General features: G+C 27.0%; 2 protein-coding genes and 1 pseudogene across 2 annotated transcripts; 2 read left to right on the top strand and 1 right to left on the bottom strand.

Annotated features, from left to right (window-relative positions):
* Positions 1–4,914: 4,914 nt before the first annotated feature.
* LOC126551057 (uncharacterized) lies at positions 4,915–15,480 on the bottom strand (annotated as a pseudogene).
* A 357-nt stretch (positions 15,481–15,837) lies between these two features.
* LOC126551056 (zinc finger MYM-type protein 1-like) lies at positions 15,838–18,008 on the top strand. The gene is made up of 5 exons (XM_050203811.1): positions 15,838–15,865; positions 16,053–16,136; positions 16,370–16,477; positions 16,808–17,919; positions 17,973–18,008. Exons 1-5 carry the CDS (start codon positions 15,838–15,840, stop codon positions 18,006–18,008), a joined length of 1,368 nt encoding a protein of 455 aa, XP_050059768.1.
* A 217-nt stretch (positions 18,009–18,225) lies between these two features.
* LOC126551055 (uncharacterized) lies at positions 18,226–19,373 on the top strand. Its single transcript, XM_050203810.1, has 2 exons — positions 18,226–18,822; positions 19,350–19,373. The coding sequence occupies exons 1-2, from the start codon at positions 18,226–18,228 to the stop codon at positions 19,371–19,373; spliced, it is 621 nt and encodes a 206-aa protein (XP_050059767.1).

Raw genomic sequence — 19,373 nt, 5'->3', positions numbered from 1 at the left:
ATTCCATTTTTTGTCGGGCATCGTTATATTAGATAAGTCACTTATCTACTACAGCGGATAGCGGATTGCAGTACATTACTATGTAGGGTATAACAATCGTATATACGATGGTATATAAATATATTATAGACTATAGTATATTTTCAATATCATATCGGTATCACTATTATCGGGCATAATATAATTTATATTATTTACACCACTGTAACAAAAAATATCAAACATCTATACAAATTAATCGATATATTCTCTAATATTCTTTATTATACGAAATATTCTTTTATTTTGAAATATTCTAAAATATGCAAAAAAAACTTTTGCCATTAATACACCGGTTTCATGATTCGTATAGATTTCAAACCCCCGTCTGACTGCATAGACTCAAAAAAAAATATGCAAAAGAATATAATTCCGAGCTCTACCTATAACCAATGAAAGATTGGAAAAAAATATATGTTATTCTTATAACTAATTAAATTTTTTTGCTTAATTAAAGAATAATTATAAATAAATTATTTAGATTAATTGAAAACTATATAATATAATATGTATAACTTATATTTACAAGCAGTTTATCAAATCAATTATATTTATTATTAAATTGACAATATCAAAATTGTTATTGTGATTTTGACAATAATTCATATTATATCGATAAGAATCTAATACGTTACACGTTCAGTTAAAGTTTCATCGCACGAGGTAAGTTACCATTATAATTGTTTACTGCGGTTTACTGTTTACTGTTTAGTGTGAATTACAATTTTCAAGTCAACTTACTTGTTGTTTTTTGTGACGATTAATTTCAGTCTTTAATAATAAACTAAAATCGAGATTAAAAAGTAAGTAAAAATGATTTGTTTTATTTTTAAAATGGCTGTTGAAAATTTGCAAGCTTTAGTGTTGCATTATAAAATTATTCATATGTTAAGACCGGATAGTGCTTATAGGTACATGCTTAGAAAATAACTGCTCTCAAACATTTGATTGCTTGTCTTCGTTTTAACGACATTTTAAACGAAAGCACATAACTTTCAACACGATTTCGCAAAATGCACAAAATAATGATGTGTTAATATCAATAGAAAATAATATCAATAATGACCCTCAAATCCCCCGGAGTGTAGAAAAACCTAGAAGTAATAAAGAAATTCAAGATATTTTTAACTTTGAAAATGCCACTAAGTTAGTGTATGAATCAACTGTTAAATTTATTGTAAGTTTGTATAATAACAACAATTTTAATAAAAGTGATGTATGCTTCATCCAATCTGGTATTAAAGAAAATATTTTAACTCCTTTGGCTTCTATTCTTAAAAATACTGTCGAAAAAAATATTAATGAACCAACATTACGATCAACTTTTAACGAAATAGAAAGATTGGTATTAGATCATTTTTCTTACTGTAGCACAGAGTATCACTTAAACAATTGGTTAATGGAGAATAAATTATTTTCAACTGTTCATCAGATTACCATAAATAATGAAATATGTGCCATACATCATAGTGGTGAAATTTGTTACAATGAAAGAGTAACTAGAGGTGCTCTTTTACCATTAAAACATCAATTTAAACAATTTTTTGAAAATGGCAATAATTTTAAAACTATTTATGAACGACTCTCACATTTTCAAAACATAAATACTACTCTATCAAATTTTGTACAAGGCAAATTATAAGGGAAAAAAATATCTCAGTATGAAGGAAAGATAGCTATTCCATATTTTTTATATATAGATGATTTTGAGATAAACAACCCTTTAGGATCACATGCCAATTTTCAATCTATTGCTGCTATTTATTATAGCTTTCCTCTTCTCAAAAATAATTCCAAGCTTTCAAATATATTTTTAGCTGCATTGATTAAATCGGTCAATTTAAAGGAATTTGGAAATGACCCATGTCTAATACAATTAATTGATGAAATTAATTACCTTGAAAAAGAAGGACTAACCATTTTTACTAATTTTGGTAAATTCCATGTACATTTTATACTTGGGCTAGTTCTAGGAGATAATTTGGGTCTTAATAGTGTTCTTGAGTTTAGCAAATCTTTTTATTCGAATTATTATTGTCGGTTTTGTAAAATACATAAGTCTTCGGCAAATTCGCTTTGTGAAGAAAATGTTTTATGCATGCGTAATATTGTAAATTATACAGAAGATGTGGCCAAAATGAATTTTAGTGAGACGGGTATTTACAAGAGTTCAATTTTGAACACTATAAGTAATTTCCACGTCACTGAAAATTATTGTATAGATGTGATGCATGATGTCTTTGAGGGTATATGTCACTATGATATGTGTCATATTATTAAATATTATATTGAAACAGTACAGTTAATTTCTTTATCTAATTTAAATAAACGTAAAATAAACTTTAATTATGGCCCAATTGAAGTTGGTAATATATCTCCCGAATTAACAGAAAATCATTTGAAAAAATTTCATTTAAAGATGTCAGCAAGGGAGATGGTGACGTTTGTACATTTTTTTTCAATTATGATAGGAGATTTAATACTGGAAAATGATAAAGTATGGAATTTTCACTTAATACTCATTAAGATCATTGATATACTTCTTTCGTATAATTTTAGTGACAGTAAAATTATGTATCTTGAACAATTAATTAGTCAACACAATTCAATGTATATTAGACTCTTTAATGATACATTAAAACCTAAACACCATTTTTTAATACATTATCCTACAATTATTAAAAATTCAGGTCCACCGAGGCATTATTGGTGTTTTAGGTATGAAGGAAAACACAAAGAAATAAAAATGTATGCTCGTGCAACATCATCTCGTAAAAATATCACACTTACCTTAGGAAAAAAATATCAATATAAGTTTGCCCACAGTCTATTACAACCCAATATTCAAGAAGTCATATTAAAACCAAAACATAGAATAAGAAGCTTAAATGTAGATATAATATGTAGCACTCTTGCTGTTTCATCATTAATTTTTTTTTGTTATAATTAAATAGAATTTTTGGGTACTGTTTATAAAAAAGGTTATTACTTGAAAAATTTTTTAGAAGAAATGTGCTTATTTGAAATTTTAGAATTAATAATTTTTAATGACCCCAATGCTAAAATTCACATATTAGTTAAGCAAATTAAAATAGTTAACTTTCATTCACATTTTGAAGCCTTTGAGGTTGATTTTAATAGAACTACTATTAGTGATTTTCTAATTTTTCAAATTCATGAATTTAGTGGACCCCCATTAATATTACACCATCTTCATCAGGGAAATTAATGATTCGATTAAAAGAATTCTTTTAATATTTTTATGCATTATGTATTGTAGGAGAGGACAAAAGTAAAAAGTCACCCCTACATATTGTAAATAATATGCTTTTTTACCTATTATAGGTAGATTAACTATAAATTTGTTGTTTAGGAATAGACAATCAAGATAATTTTGAAAGTATGTTGATTCAAGAAAGTTTTGATGATATTGCAAATAATGGGTCAAATAATAGTAGTATAAATATGGGGCGTCTGGCTCCATTTTTCAGCGGAAATGAAAAAAGTTTGAGGGGGTATTGTCCCCTTGCAGTGTAAGAAATTCCCGCTGTAAAATGGAGCCAGTCGCCCCACGTTGTTTCAGGGAAACCATGAGGCGTTTGGCTCCATTTTTATAGGGACACGAAAAATGTTTAAAGCGGAATGTCCTTCTTACAGTATAAAAATTCTCCCTATTACTTTCACTGAAAATAAAACATGATTAGTTATTAGTTAAACGAATCATTTTCGTTTAAATTTCTGAAATAAATAAAAACATTTTTTTTTTTATTATCATTTTGTTTATTTATTTTAAATTGTTTAATAGTATTTAACATCAAGTATTTTAAATAAATCAGTTTTTTAATATTATTCACACTAGTTTTCTTACTTCTCTAGTAAAGGTACATATTCAACAATGCGATCATGAATTAATAAACAATAAGCAGTTACACCTGTAAGAGATTCCGATGCTTCAATTTCCAATTGAACATCTACTGATGATGCTGTAGCCGAATCGTTCTGTTTTGAAGTATCGATAACTACAATTGGAGCGTTCGATAGAAAAGTAAAGGGACTTCATACCCGAGTAGCATTTTCTGTGCCCACACCGTGTTAAACATTAGTAATTAAAAATGCAAAACACCGTTAAAATCCTGTTCTAAGCACAGTGTTTTTTCGATTTTGAATACCGATTTTTTACATGGGTAGCACAGAGTGTTATTATTGTGTTCATATCGGTTTTATAACCATGAAATATGAATTTTTAAACCGTTTTTGGACAGTGTGTAATGATGGTTCAATTTTCAGTTTTAAAATTGTTTTTATTCGGTGTCCCGACAGTGTTAACACTGTTTAATGTTTAGATTATTAAACAATTAACTGTACTTCAGAGATGATTACCCCTCTCTTCCAAAATCATAAATTATCTTAAAATGATTCTATTTATATACGAAAATACAATACTATGGAATAGATAGGTAAACCTCTCGAAAAATCATTTCCTGTTTACGCATTACCTTTTAATATTTTTATGTTAGACTATTATAATTTATAACGGGTCAAAACTATGTAAAATTATATAAATAATCCGCAGATGAGTGTAATAATTGCATTAAAAAATACAATATTCAAATTATATTTATAATTAATAAAAATAGAAGTTAAACTAAAGTAAATTATAAATGTATATTAATTTTGTATTTTTGTTCAGTGTATATACTTAATAGATTTGTACAAAATACCATTATATGTACTAGTATATTAACCTAACCATGAGGGTAATAGCTAGGGATAACATCAATCACTACAATAATTGTCTTTGGCTAAAGATAACATTTTATTAATGATAATATAACTGTAAAAATCAAAGTATAGATTTATATAGGAAAAATGTATTTATTCATTATTTTGATCTTCATTTTTTTGTTTGGAATGTTTTATGTAGTTATCTACGGTTCGGTTGAATTTTTCTTCATCTTTGGAATGAGTACGGAAACTAGACAGAGATTCTATAACAAATAAATTTAAGATAAATTACTCATACAATTGATTTTAATTTTTTATTTCTATAAATATTCACCATAAATAACAGTACACAATTTTAATTTTAAAAAACTTCGCTTAGTTTTTCCTCTAAAGCTGAAGAAAGCCAATACATTATACTTAAAACATTCATTTATTGCTGCTCGTGCAGCTGAGCTTATAGAATCCATACTTCCAATCTTCATATAAAGGTAAGATTTCTGTAAATTGAAAAATTAAAACTATACATTTTTCTAATCTAGTGTTATAGTAAGTACATAAACATTATATTAGCTAATTTATTATTATATGTTTCATAGGTACTTAAAAAAATATAACTATTGTAAAATAGTAGGTACCTATACACAAATAATATTAATAGTTAACAGCATTAATGCTCACCAATTCTTCCTGGTTATTTAAGCCATCAATATCAACCGATAGAATGGACTCAATATGGACTTCAATACATTTTGCAGGTAATAAAGTTATCAAGGCTGTTGGTAATACAGGTATAGGCAGAGCTAATGGCCTCATCCTAGAATCTCCTTTCATTATGACTTGAAGCTTTTGGTCCATGTTTTTCATAACATTAACTATCTTAACGTTAGAGTTGTTTAACATATGTAACTGTATCATAATTTGTTTATGAACTGCTTTAGATGTTTTTTCATTAGTAGCTAATATTGATTTGATTTGTAAAAGGTTTTGGCAACAGCAGTTTTCTAAAACACGCATCTCAATTATAAATTTTTAATTTAAAAATATTAAAATATTTTACAAACCATTTTTGCTAATGAAATTTGACAAATCCATCAAACCGGAATCAGTAGTATTTGTATTGTTTGTTTCTATATATAAGTAATTAACAATGTTATCATAAGAAATATTTTGCTAAGAACAATATCCTTTCGTACTTTCGTTATTAATAAGAGTAGAATCAAAATTATCATACACATTACTATCTGTATAATTAATTTCTTGAAAACTTGTTGAACCATCTAGCAACATCAATGAACCAGTCAAAAGATTACCAACATCATCTTCTGTAGTACCTGAAAAATATTATGTTATTACTTTTCATAGGTTAAAAAATATACATAATATTGTAATCACTAATGGAAAAAACTTACTTGTCTTCAAACAATCTTCGGACATGTTGGTCATGTCATACACCGCATTTGATTTCGCTTCAAAAAGTGGACTAATATCTGTATTAGGACCACTAGGACCTACATAAATTAGCAATACAAATTAATAAGATTTATATTTGTTCTTTTTACAAAAAAAAATACTGTTATTAGAATTTTAAGTCAACAACTTTTAATTATTAATATTAAAATTGAGAAAACTTGTCACATAAAAAAAATATTAAGAGTATTTATAGAAATAAATAGTGAAATTTAATTTTTTGTGTTATTGAATACCAATTTTTTTACTACATAAAATATAATATTTATATTATTAAAAATGTCTGCAACATAAAATTATGTTAACTAAGTATTGAAGTATTATTTAATAATAAACATATTTTTCATACCATTATGAATCACATTAGAGGTACCTCCAGAGTTAGGATTTGATTCATTGATTCTATCAGACAGAAGAAGTTCCAACTCAGTATTTGATGTTGTTGCTATAATAGAACATTTTAGGAAATATTAAAAGTTAAGTAAAACACTTGATTTAAATAATAACAAATGTACATTAACATGCAGTTGTACAATGTACATTTGTAAAGCATTCTACAGTTTTAAATTACTTTTTTTTAAATTGTCGATGGGTGTGCTACTTGAAGTCAGATTACTATGTGATACAGCACTTTCTTGTTCTGAAAAAGTAAATAATATAGGACATAAATACAATATTGATAAAGATTAAAAATGTATATATTTATATTTATAATATGTAAAAAAAATTATATAACAAAGTATTAATATTTTATGTTATGTAATTATTATACTACGACTTACTCTTTTTAATCATTATTCTAGGAGTACTTTCAGACTTAGAATATGATTCATGAGTGATTGTTTCAGATAGAAGAGATCCCAATTTAGTACTACTTGATGTTTTTGCTACAATATTATAATATTAGGAAACACATTAAATGTTAGTAAAACTCAAATAATAATAAACATATATTTAAATGCAGTTGTACATTGCAAATTAAATTACATGCAGTTGAAACTTACTGTTATTTAAATTTTCGACGAGTATGCTGCTTGAAATTAGACTACTATATGATACAGCACTTTCATGGTATGAAAAATTACTTATAGGGCCTAAGTACAATATTGATTAAAATTAATAATTTACAAATTGATTATTTAATGAAAATATACATATATATAAATAAGTAAGTAGGTAAAAATATTTTATTTTATTAACATAATAGTATCCAATAAGTATGTGTAATTATTACACTTACAATTACTTTCAGAGATAGGACTTGAGCCATTATGTGACACTGAAATTAAATCAGATGACATTAGAGGACTCCCAACCGCAGTAGTTCCTTTTGCAGCTATATAAAATTGGGAAATATTTGTATTTTATTGAGACGATATTTTTAAACGATTAACATGTTAGAACATAACAATAACACAACATATTATATTACATAATGGCAATGTTGGTGGTACAGGCAGCTTCAAAAAATCGTTTTCAAGTTTGCGTGAACATTTTGCAGTTTCTTTTCGTTTTTTAGTTACTGGCTATACTGGCGATTCGTTTTCAAAACAACTCTCAGAAGAGTCTGGTTCTGACCAAGCTTTTGCCACTTTTTTTGCTTAACTTTCTCTTTCTAAAAAAAATTTGAAAAATAAACTTGAGATTATGAACTAATAATCTATACATTTTAGTATATATCACTTACCAAATGGCCCTGCTACAATCTTTATGTCATAATTTGTGCCATCTACATAATTTATTTCTGTACGTTTTTTTATAATGGTGGAAACTTGTGGTATAGTAAAGAATATTTCCTTTCCATCTTTTTTTAAATTAGGAAACCAACAAAAATTTTCACTTTGAAGCCATGTATTAGGGACATGTTGAATTTCATTGGATATAGTAAAAATTACAACATACCAAGACCTAAAGAAATTTCATAATACAATTTATTACATTATATCGCATTTATATTTTATATTGTCTAAGACGTAAGTAGATAGTATAATGTACTAAGAAAGAACCCTTGTCCTGTAATATAATATATTTTATTTTCACTTCTTAATCGTCACTAAATACCCTAATATAGAGTACATTTTTATTCATGTGTTAGTCATTAACACTCAATAAATATTATAACCACTTAAATATGTTTTTTAAATTTATGAGTTCTTAATTTTCAAAATGTTGATACCATAATAAATAGGAAAATTATAGCTACCAATAACTCTATTTCACTAAAGGTTCATTGTAAACTATAAAATGTATAAAAAAAAAACAAGCTCCATTAAATTATGAATCAATATAATTATACAAAACAAACATCATGCTTCTGAAAGATTAAGTAGCTACAAACCATGTATAAAATATTATTAAATGCTAGAATGGTTGATAGAAATACAAATTATTATCATTATTACACATTATTAATACTTATGTATGTTATATTAATATATTATTATAATTACCTATTATAATATTATGATCTTCATGTAAGTATGCACTCTATTGTAAAGAAAGGATAATTTGTAAGGATTTAACCAAATTAAAATAATTATAGATACAAATACTGTTAATATAAACATATTATAACTACAATTTGTAATATATTTTATAAACAATATAAATTTTGATGTACACATAATAAGAGCTATTATGTGAAACTTTAAAGATCTATATACACATATATTTACTTAACAATTTATAATTAATTATATTAGCACTTAATGTTATTTGCCAACCACTTATTACCTATTTATTGAATGTATATTATATCTATAATAAAATTAAGATTTATAGAATATGTATTACAATTTACTGTAAATGCAATAAAGGCAATATAACATAAGAATCGATATCAGTCAAAGGGAGACACATCATTTTTTCTTTAATTCTGTTTAACTCCAAGACTGAAGATGACTTAGATTTGATGTACTGTGTATATTTAATAAATGTGATAACAACGGTTTCTCAAAAAAATTAGTCAATTTACTAAACTTTCGTCCAATTATTACCACACTATTATCACATTTTGATGTAGCAATATTTTCTATAAGACATAAGTACTATATCATTATTTTGCATTTTTACACAATTATCAGCTTTGTTTAATTTTAAAACAAAGTTAGTCATTTTCCAACCAGTAAATTGGGGATCACAACTGTTTTCTGTGAGTGGGCGATTTTTAATTTTACATTGATAACTAATAGAACTATTGCACTTTTCAGGCTTCAATTTTTGATTATGCCAAAGTACTTTTTCCTCAGCATAGCGTCGTACAAGTTGTTGTAATGGCTTAACACCACTTTTAATTTTTTTTTTAAGAGGTTGCATGTAACTTTCAAATGGGAAAGCAGAAAATGAGTTTAATGGTCCAAATTTGTTGACATCATCAGACAAATGCAGTATACTATGCATATTGTGTGACATGAAACATTTTTGATATATTTGTGCATAAGAAGCAACGAAGTGCAAAATTAATGATTTGGCAAACTCATTATATTCTCTAGTGATATTATTGGTGGAAAGAATTCTAATGGCGATTCAAAATTCCAAAAAATGGTTATACACTTCTTCACTTATTACTTTATGAAAAATAACCATTCCGGTATACAATAAAATTTGTCGAAGTTCTGTGGCATTTAAACGAGATGCATCATGAATTGGATGCTTTCTACTGTTCTCATTGGGAGCTCTGAAATTCGTGGGGAATATGTTGTCCTAAATTATTTAATCTTGAATCTAAAACAGATATTTTTTGGAAGAGCTAAATTATGTTTTTTAATACCACCAGTCCAAAAAATCAAAATTTTTTTCATTATACCGATACAAACACTGTGCATGTAATCATACGGAATATTATTTATGATGTCAAACTTAGGTAATTTGGACAGAACAGTTTCATCATAATGAAACTCGGAGTCCGTGTATGCCACAAAATCATCATGGGTTCTTAAAGAAAAAGTTAAATCTGGAAAATATACACGGTTATTTTCATATTGACCGATAGTATGATACCTTAGACAAGATTTTTTTGCAGTATGTCCACGAATATTTAAAATGAAAGATTTTGCTGGTGCATTACAAATTATAGCATTTAACAATACTTTAATTGTTATGTTATTTATGGTAACACCTTCATTTATTAACAAACACAACTCATCAACAAAATCCTGCATGTAATCATTGCAATTACCAGGTTTAGATTTACCGTAAAAAGCTCCTATGATGAAAACTTTCTGTTTTTCATCAGGAATATTTGAAAAATAGCCTAAAATCAGCCACAGTTGACTTGGTGGATTTTTAGTAACTGGTAATCCATCGATTCCAACCATTAACAATAAAGTAGAAGGTAAATGTGTATATACTTTGCATAAATATTCTATTTCACTAACAATACTAAAATGATAGTAAACGCCACCATCAATATTTTTCAATACAGTAGAGGAAGGAGTATGTAACAATGTACGAGAATCTTTAGGTAAATATTTAAATTCAGTGTGTTTTGATAAAGAAGTTAATAAATCATTCAAGACTGAATGACATATAGAATTCCAAATGGCCCACATAGCAATTGTCAACTCAATATCTTCACTTTCTTCAACTACTGAAATGGATTGGTCATCAAATGAGCTTAAACTACTTATATCTTCTATATTTGATTCAATATTACTAGAAGTAGTATGATCATTATGGTGAGTATTAATTTTTATATTGTTTATATTAACAGTATTTGTTACCAAAGGAACAGGTGAAGGTACACTTGGAAAAAATAGATGTCATACTATTTTCAAAATTTTCATCACTGCTGGATGAAAATAATGATTCTAAATAGAGAGCAGCTCTTTTTCTACGGCGATATCGAGTAGCCTTAGACCTTTTTAAAAAATAAATTTCCAAATTAAAAAGATAAATACATTACACAATTTATAATACTATAACTTATAAGCAAAGAATTAACATGTGAGAAAACTAGAGCTGCACACCAATGCAATTGCTAAACAATTTTTTGAAAACATTAGTCACCTCAAACGCTTGATGCTGTGTAAGTTAGTTTAAGTCACTTACGAATTTACGATAAGGAAAAGGATTACCTAATTGGAAATATAATCACAAATATATTAATATATTATATATGTATTACTATTAAACACATTATAATATATTATATTAGCAGGTACTATCTTAGTACTAAACAATTATTATATTATTAAACATTTGCTAAGTGTTAGTATATTAAAGTAAAAAAAAAAAATACTTGAAATGTACTAGGAATATTGTTCTATTTGATAGAAAAAAGTCTTTAATAAATCAATGTGCATAAGTAGTCAAATGTGTAATAAAGTATTTATACACTAGTTAGTTAAAGATTCAATAATAATCATAATGATATTATCAGTACTAGTGTTGCGTGCCAGTATCAGATTTGAATCCAGATAGTTAATTTGAATTAAAGTTAAACTTAATAACGAAATATGTCTTTATTGCATATAAATAAAATACATGTAACAAATAAAATAAGTGGCTGAGTGTCGTGAAAGTGCTCAGTTGTTGATAGCTTTGGTACATCTGCCGTTGCTGGTCTTCGGGCTCCCTTATATATTGTGGTGCGTCTCTTGTTTACGTCGTGTGGTCGCACAGGTGTCCTTGTAGTTGTTGTTGCAAATTCGGACACGAGTAAATGCATCATTAGTGCACTGTAATTATTGGTGCGCTTACTATCCCGACACGTGTCATGGTCATAGTAGCATCTGCATTACCCTTGACACGAGGCATGGTCATACTAACTTAGCCTTGTAATCTCGTAGATATCTTACAGATATCTCATAACCCATAATACCTCCCCACAAAAAAAAAGGTTTATGTCTGCAAGACAGAAATCTTTACAATTTTTCTTAAATGCACTCAGTTACACTTACAATTTCAGTTTTACATTGGTAACTTAATAATAATATTAGTTATATCAAATTTTAAATCAATTAAGAATACAATATAAAGTATGTTAGTATAGTATATATTATTAATATATATATATTTTTTTTAATATTTAAATCTCCTTCACCTTGATTAATACAATTAAAATAATAAAATAAATTCGCGAACAATTAATTAATATCACACACGAACGTTACGTTCTACCCACATACCAAATTAAATAACTGAATAACTAAACTTAATCATAGGATATAATAATATTTATATTTTAAAATGCTTTATTAAGTTTTCATATCGTTGTTTTTTTTTTATGATAATATGATTATAAATATATTATATTTGGTATATTATTCTACATCCATTCTCATAGATCATGAAATTGTTTTAGTATAGTTACTTTCTCTTCTTCCGTATACTTTACGTTTTTGCGGTTTTAGTTTATGCAAACTATAATTTTGATTTTAGTCTTACGAAATATGTATCGTAACATTGACCTTATTTTTTTTTTACATTTTAACTCGTCATTCATACCTAGTTTATTCATTACTATTTATTTAATTCTTTTTATTTCACAAACCTTTCTTAAATTCATTCATTAATACTTTAAATCTTATATTTAATTAATTATTTGCTTTATTATTATAAAACCGTTTTACATTATTTTTATGTACGGAAATGGAGGGCTATAAAAATTCCAAAAATAATTTTGCTGACAGTATTTCAGCCGAAAACATTCCAGCCGACAATATTTTAGCCGACAATTATTTAGACCGAATAATATTTTGCCCGAAAATATTTTACCAGAAATTATTTCAGACGAATAATATCTTAGACGACAGTATTTGATCCGGAAATTATTTAACCGACAATATTTCATTCGACAGTTAATATTATGGCTGAACGTATTTAAGCCGACAAATATAATATATAAGGAAATAAGGAACGCCAATCAGAAAATTAGATTTTTTTCACCGACCGCCGTTATCGATAACGCGATTATCACCACGAACGGTTCTTCTCCGGTTGATAACACGGCTTTTCGAAAACGATTTTTGTCGCATTTTTTAACCTAACCGTTCCGTGCGCGTTTGTGTTACGATCGTATACACGAGTTTATATTATAAGACATGTAAACCAGGACCCACTCGAGTGTTGGAAGTGTGCGAAGTCTTGGAATTCAAAACACAAAACCAGATTGTTATCAATTCCATTGTTCACTTAAAACTTTGCTAATTAACAACTTCACATCAATTAAGTCAGCAGGCAATTGTGAGCATGATGAAAGTGGTATTTAAATAATTTAAAGCAATTTGTTGAAAGTGGCCTGAATTTACCCATGTTGCCTAAATCTGCCCATGAAAACGAATTTAATTTTCCTATTTATAACCCAATAGAAACAGTATATGACATTCATGTCACCCATTTCTGATATGACCATAAGATATGTTAGTGGTTATTTGGCACGAAGTGTACTAAAAGAATTCAATTTTTGTAAACTATGTAAATTTGAATTAATAAGTATTGATAAAAGTAATCCTTTAATTCAAATAAGAGACTTTACTAAAAAGTCTCTAATGCATCCTAGTAAAAAATTCCAACAACTAATTGAGCAGATGCATTTTATGACCAATTTCATTTTGCCAAAATAAATCAGGATCATATAGGACAACAGTTAATATTAATGTTTGAAAGTATTGATTTTCCTTTATACTGCCCAAAACATAATTTAGAAATTTTTATATATCAAAAAATAAAAAACTTATTTATTTTTACTTACGTGAAAAATATAAATCACATTTTAAAATGCATAGACAAACTTAAAAAAAGAACATTTACTGTGGTACCTACATATTTTTATTTAACACAATTTGTCCAGTTTTGTACAAAATAATAAAATTTGTTAATATAATATATTTTGAATAGCCTTGTATATTTTATGTAAAAAACTTGTTTATTATTAAAAAATAAATAGGTATGTTTAAATATTTATCCATTTATTTTGTTTTGAACTGATTACGACATTAATTATCAGAATTCTGAACTTTCGAGATCATTTGTTTCAAACTTTCAAATACCTATATCAATTAAGTAATATTTATATATTGATAACTGGCAGTAATCTATTGAAAGCGATAATCGATTAATCGATATAATGGTTAAAGAGAATCACTCCTAACCACTTATTTTATAGTATCAGAAATATCACATAGTCGGCGTTCTATTTTATCAATTTTCTATGATCTGGAGTCTGGACCTACTTTATTATTAAAATATTAATATTCCAAGTTGATGTACAAACAATAAGAAAAGGTATGTGATAAAGTATGTTATATATTTTTTTTTCACAGTATTTAACATATAAATATTTGTTCTATATCTTCAACAGTGCAATTACAAACTTCACAGTTGTGTGGATGAGGGATGGCACAGTTTTCACATCTCCAACCATGGCCACAACTTCGATACACATACCGTATGCCGTTAGGTACATCCCTAAAGGCTCTCAAACAATGAAGGCAGTTGCTGCCTGTTGGGTCCAATAAACTGTTTGAATTATTTATCCATTGGCCTATAATCAAAGAATGTTGATTAGTAAGTAATTTAATACTTAAGCATTAAATTTTAAAACCTCCAATTAAAAATAATAAATATTTATTACCTAATTATTCGCTTATCAGTCATTAAATAAAAAAAAAAATAGAGAAAACAAGTTTTATCACTGGGTGGGCTTCTGCAATTTTATATTTTATTGTTCTTATGGGTATTATAGTATATCTAGGGTTGGCAAAAGGTGGTTTGCATTTGGACCGCAAAGAAGATATAAATGCACTGTTATACATATTTTTCCTAAATACAGATTTTTTTTCATTATTTATCTGTATAAAACCAAAATAACTTGTTATCCTGGACCTAAACAATTTTTTTTCAAATCTTTCAGACCTATGAAAAAAATTGCCAACCCCTGTAGTAAATATGTACCATATAGGTTGTTTATGTGCAGTGCCGGATTTAGCGGGGGTGCAGGGGGTGCAATGCACCGGGGCCTCAAGACTGAGGTTTTATTAGGGGCCTCAGATCGAAGTCCTATATTTTTAAATTAACTATCAATATTTAATAATATATTATAATGAAATGAATAATTTATTTTAAGAAGTTACTGATAACCATTTATTTAGGGCTGTTGGAATTTCAGATAATTCTATTTATTATTGTTATTGTCCGTTGTACAGATCTATTTTTAAACACATTACTTATAATATACACTATACGTCGTATACTAATTTTGTATAATCCTATCATTTTACTTTTTCGTCTGGACGATAATGCATGCATTACTGCTGTAGTGCTGAGTCTAGCTGAACGAACTATAGATAACCGTTGTTATATTTTATAAATTATTTATATAGTGAATGATATAACTTACGAATTACGGGTACGTCTTGATTCTTGGTGCAGTGTTATTGGATTTCGATCAAATTATTTTATACTTTATATTGTTACTTATTTTTTACGTACGCTATTATATTACTTTTTTTCATTTACTGACTAAAAACGTAAATTACCTATGTACACTATCTTTTGTTGACTTTTTTTGAAAAAAATATGTCCAACAGACTGTTTGAAAGTGGAGCGTCCAAGAGACGTAGAAAAAATATACAAAACAATGAATTAAAAAAATATAAAGGATTAATGAATAATTTTGTATTCATCAATTCAGGTAATTATACAATTTTCAATTTTATACAATTATAAATTTTTCAATTTGTATAATGAGCCAGTTTTTGTTTTAAATTGTAATATAAAGATCATAAATAGTAGATAGTTATTATAGCTCAATCAGTTTATAGTTGTAAATTAATTGAATTTTTAGGTAATTATTATCAATGTAATTTTCTTATTTTTAGAAGTAGAACTGAAAGCACAAGATAACCCTGAAATTGTAGTTATTACTAATGAGGAAAGTGTTTGCCAATCAAAAAATGCCCAAAGTAATGTACTATTTTTTTGATTAATTTTTGAAGTACCTATATAAAATAATATATATTATTTAGGTGGTGTAGAGCAAGAAGTTCAAAGTAATCATGGAAATATAGAAATTGTTAATGAGTTAAATTAACAAGTAAACCAAATTAATAAAAATGAATCAATGGAAATCCAAGGTAATTTATTGTTTATATTTTTATTTTTGAAGTACCTATATAAAATAATATATTTTATTTAGGTGGTGTAGAGCAAAAAGTTCAAAGTAATCATGGAAATATAGAAATTGTTAATGAGTTAAATGAACAAGTAAACCAAATTAATGAAAATGAATCAATGGAAATCCAAGGTAATTTATTGTTTATATTTTTATTAAATGTAGTTTAAATATAATTTAATAAAATAAGTGTGATCCTGCTTTATAAATCATACAATTTATGATTGTGATATTTTAGTAAATTAAAGTAATAAATAATAAACAAACATACTAAAACTAAGTCACAAGAAGAATCAAGAAGTATTTACATTTTATTATGTATTGGTTCTTACTTTTTTTCAAACAAAATGTTCATTATATTACAATTAACATTTAAGTATTGAATACAATAATAAAATAACCATTTGTGATATGTACCATCAGTATTATTTTAAATTTAATGGTTTAATTTAATTTATTCAGGTCTGAGCTTACTTCATGATTATCCAACTGATCAAGCACATTTTCTTGGAATAACCTTAACAAGTGTAATCAAAAGATCTATTATAGAATATGGACCATGTAGACCAAAAATGGAATTTCCTCGCAATGAAGACAAAAGAAAATTTTCAGTAGAATATTATTATTTATCATCAAAATCTGGTAATCGTATTCCTCGTACATGGCTTTGCTATTCGCCTATCCTAAATTATGTTTATTGTGAATCATGTTGGCTTTTTGCTGACAGACAATATATAAATTATAAGTCTGAATGGATTACTGGAATAGATAACTGGCAACATCTTTCTCAAAAAATATTTAAACATGAAAGTTCAATTCAACATATTGAATCTGTAAAAATTCGATCTCTGTGGGCAAAAAATAAAGTTTTAGATAGTCAACTAGAAAATCAAGTATCAGAAGAGGCTGCATTCTGGAGAAGTGTACTGGAAAGAATTATAATGATAATTTTACATTTAACTAGTGGAAATACTGCTCTTCGAGGAAATGAAGGTAAATTTAGCTCAAAAAATCAGTTTTCCGAAGGTAATTTTTTACAAACCGTTAGATTAGTTGCAAATTATGATCCCATATTGTGCAAACTTATTAATTGTGAGAAAAGCAAAATCAAGTATCTGAGTCACACAATAGTTGATAAATTAATTGGAATTTTATCTTCTGATCTACTTAAAACTATTTGTAATGAAATAAAGTTATGCCAATGTTTTTCCATTATAATAGATTCTACTTTAGATATAACTAAACTGGATCAGCTGAGTGTTATTATTCGGTATACTATCATAAATTTTGAAGAGAAGAAACTAGAAGTTAAGGAGTCATTTGTAGGTTTTTTTGAGTTAAAACACCACGGAGCTGCTGATTATACACAGTTGATATGTGAAATTCTATCAAAACTTGACTTGGATATTAACAAATGCCGTGGACAAGGTTATGATGGGGCATCTGTGATGAGCGGAGTCCATTCTGGCGTTCAAACTAGAATAAAAGAACTTGTTCCATCAGCATCATATATTCATTGTTGTAGTCACAATCTTAATTTAGTAATATCTGATGCAGCTAAATGTCATAGTAAAGTATTGAATTTTTTTGACACAGTTCAAGCAATTTTTAATTTTTTTGCTAATAGTGCGCCAAGATGGGCACTTTTAGCATTTGGACATGATATTTCTATTAAAATCCGTACAAAGGTTCTAAACAAAGTGTGCCCTACTAGGTGGGAAGCTCGACATGATGCAATATTTTCCTTGAAAGAACGTTATATAGATGTACTTAAATCGTTGACTCACATTATTCTTACTAGTAATAAAACATCAGAAAAAACATTAGCCGGTGGATTAAAAAAAAAGTTGGAAACATTTGAATTTATTTTGATTCTATGTATGTGGGAACCAATTCTACGTTCTTTGCGTATTGTATCAAAACGGCTACAAAATATAAATATGGATTTGGAAGCAGCTTCAAACATGATACAGCTGGCTGTGACATCAACTCAAGATATCAGAGACAACTACCAGCATATTTTAATTATTGCAAAAGAATTATGTAAAAAATGGAATATACCAGTCACATATCCCAACGAACGTAAAAAACAAGCTGTAAAATATTTTGATGAAATAGATGGTGATCGTAGACTTAACACTAATGAAGATAATTTTAAAGTTCAAATCTTTTTCCCTGTTATGGACTCTGTTTTATCACAACTTGTAGCTCGATTTAAAGGAACACATGATGTAGTTGAAACTTTTTCATTTTTAAATCCTACTTCATTTTTATCAAAAACTGAAAAAGAAGTTATCAATGCATCATATGACTTCATATTAAAGTATAGTAATGATATCAGCACAGATTTTACCCGACAATTATTAAGTTTAAGAACTAGTTTACAAAAACATCAACTTAAAACTATTAAGAGCTTGGCCATTTATATTGTTGAAAATGATTTATCCATTGTATTTCCAGATGTTTTAAGCGCATGTGTAATATTTATAACCATACCCATTACTGTTGCAGAAGCAGAACGTTCTTTTTCTAAATTAAAAATAATAAAAAATTATTTGAGAAACTCAATGAGTCAAAATAGACTAAGTAATATTGCAGTATTAAACATAGAAAGAGAAAGAACAAATGAAATAAATATATCACAAATAATTAATAACTTTGCTAATATCAAATCAAGAAAAAAAAACTTTTTGAAATAAATGTATTTAAGTATTAAAAACTATTTATAATATTGTTGATTTTTATTTTTGATCTATTTTAAACTTTTTATATTTGTTTCCTTCAATTTTAGCACAATGTTGAGAATACAGTCATTACTCATTATTATATTAATTATTAATTATTTCGATTGACTCGATTTATGTTATACTAGCATACATTAATACCTCATATCTAAAAAGTATAGCCGTATAGGTATGGACAGTGACGTACTAACGGGGGGGGGATAATCCCCCCCCGAAATTATTGGATGATTTAATTTATTAATATGTTTTGTTATGTTCAGGTGTCACGTCATCCAATATGTTAA

This window comes from Aphis gossypii, chromosome 3, assembly GCF_020184175.1.
Source record: "Aphis gossypii isolate Hap1 chromosome 3, ASM2018417v2, whole genome shotgun sequence".
NCBI lineage: Eukaryota > Metazoa > Arthropoda > Insecta > Hemiptera > Aphididae > Aphis > Aphis gossypii.
The sequence above is the reverse complement of the archived record's forward strand: the minus strand, read 5'-3'. Positions and strand labels throughout refer to the sequence as shown.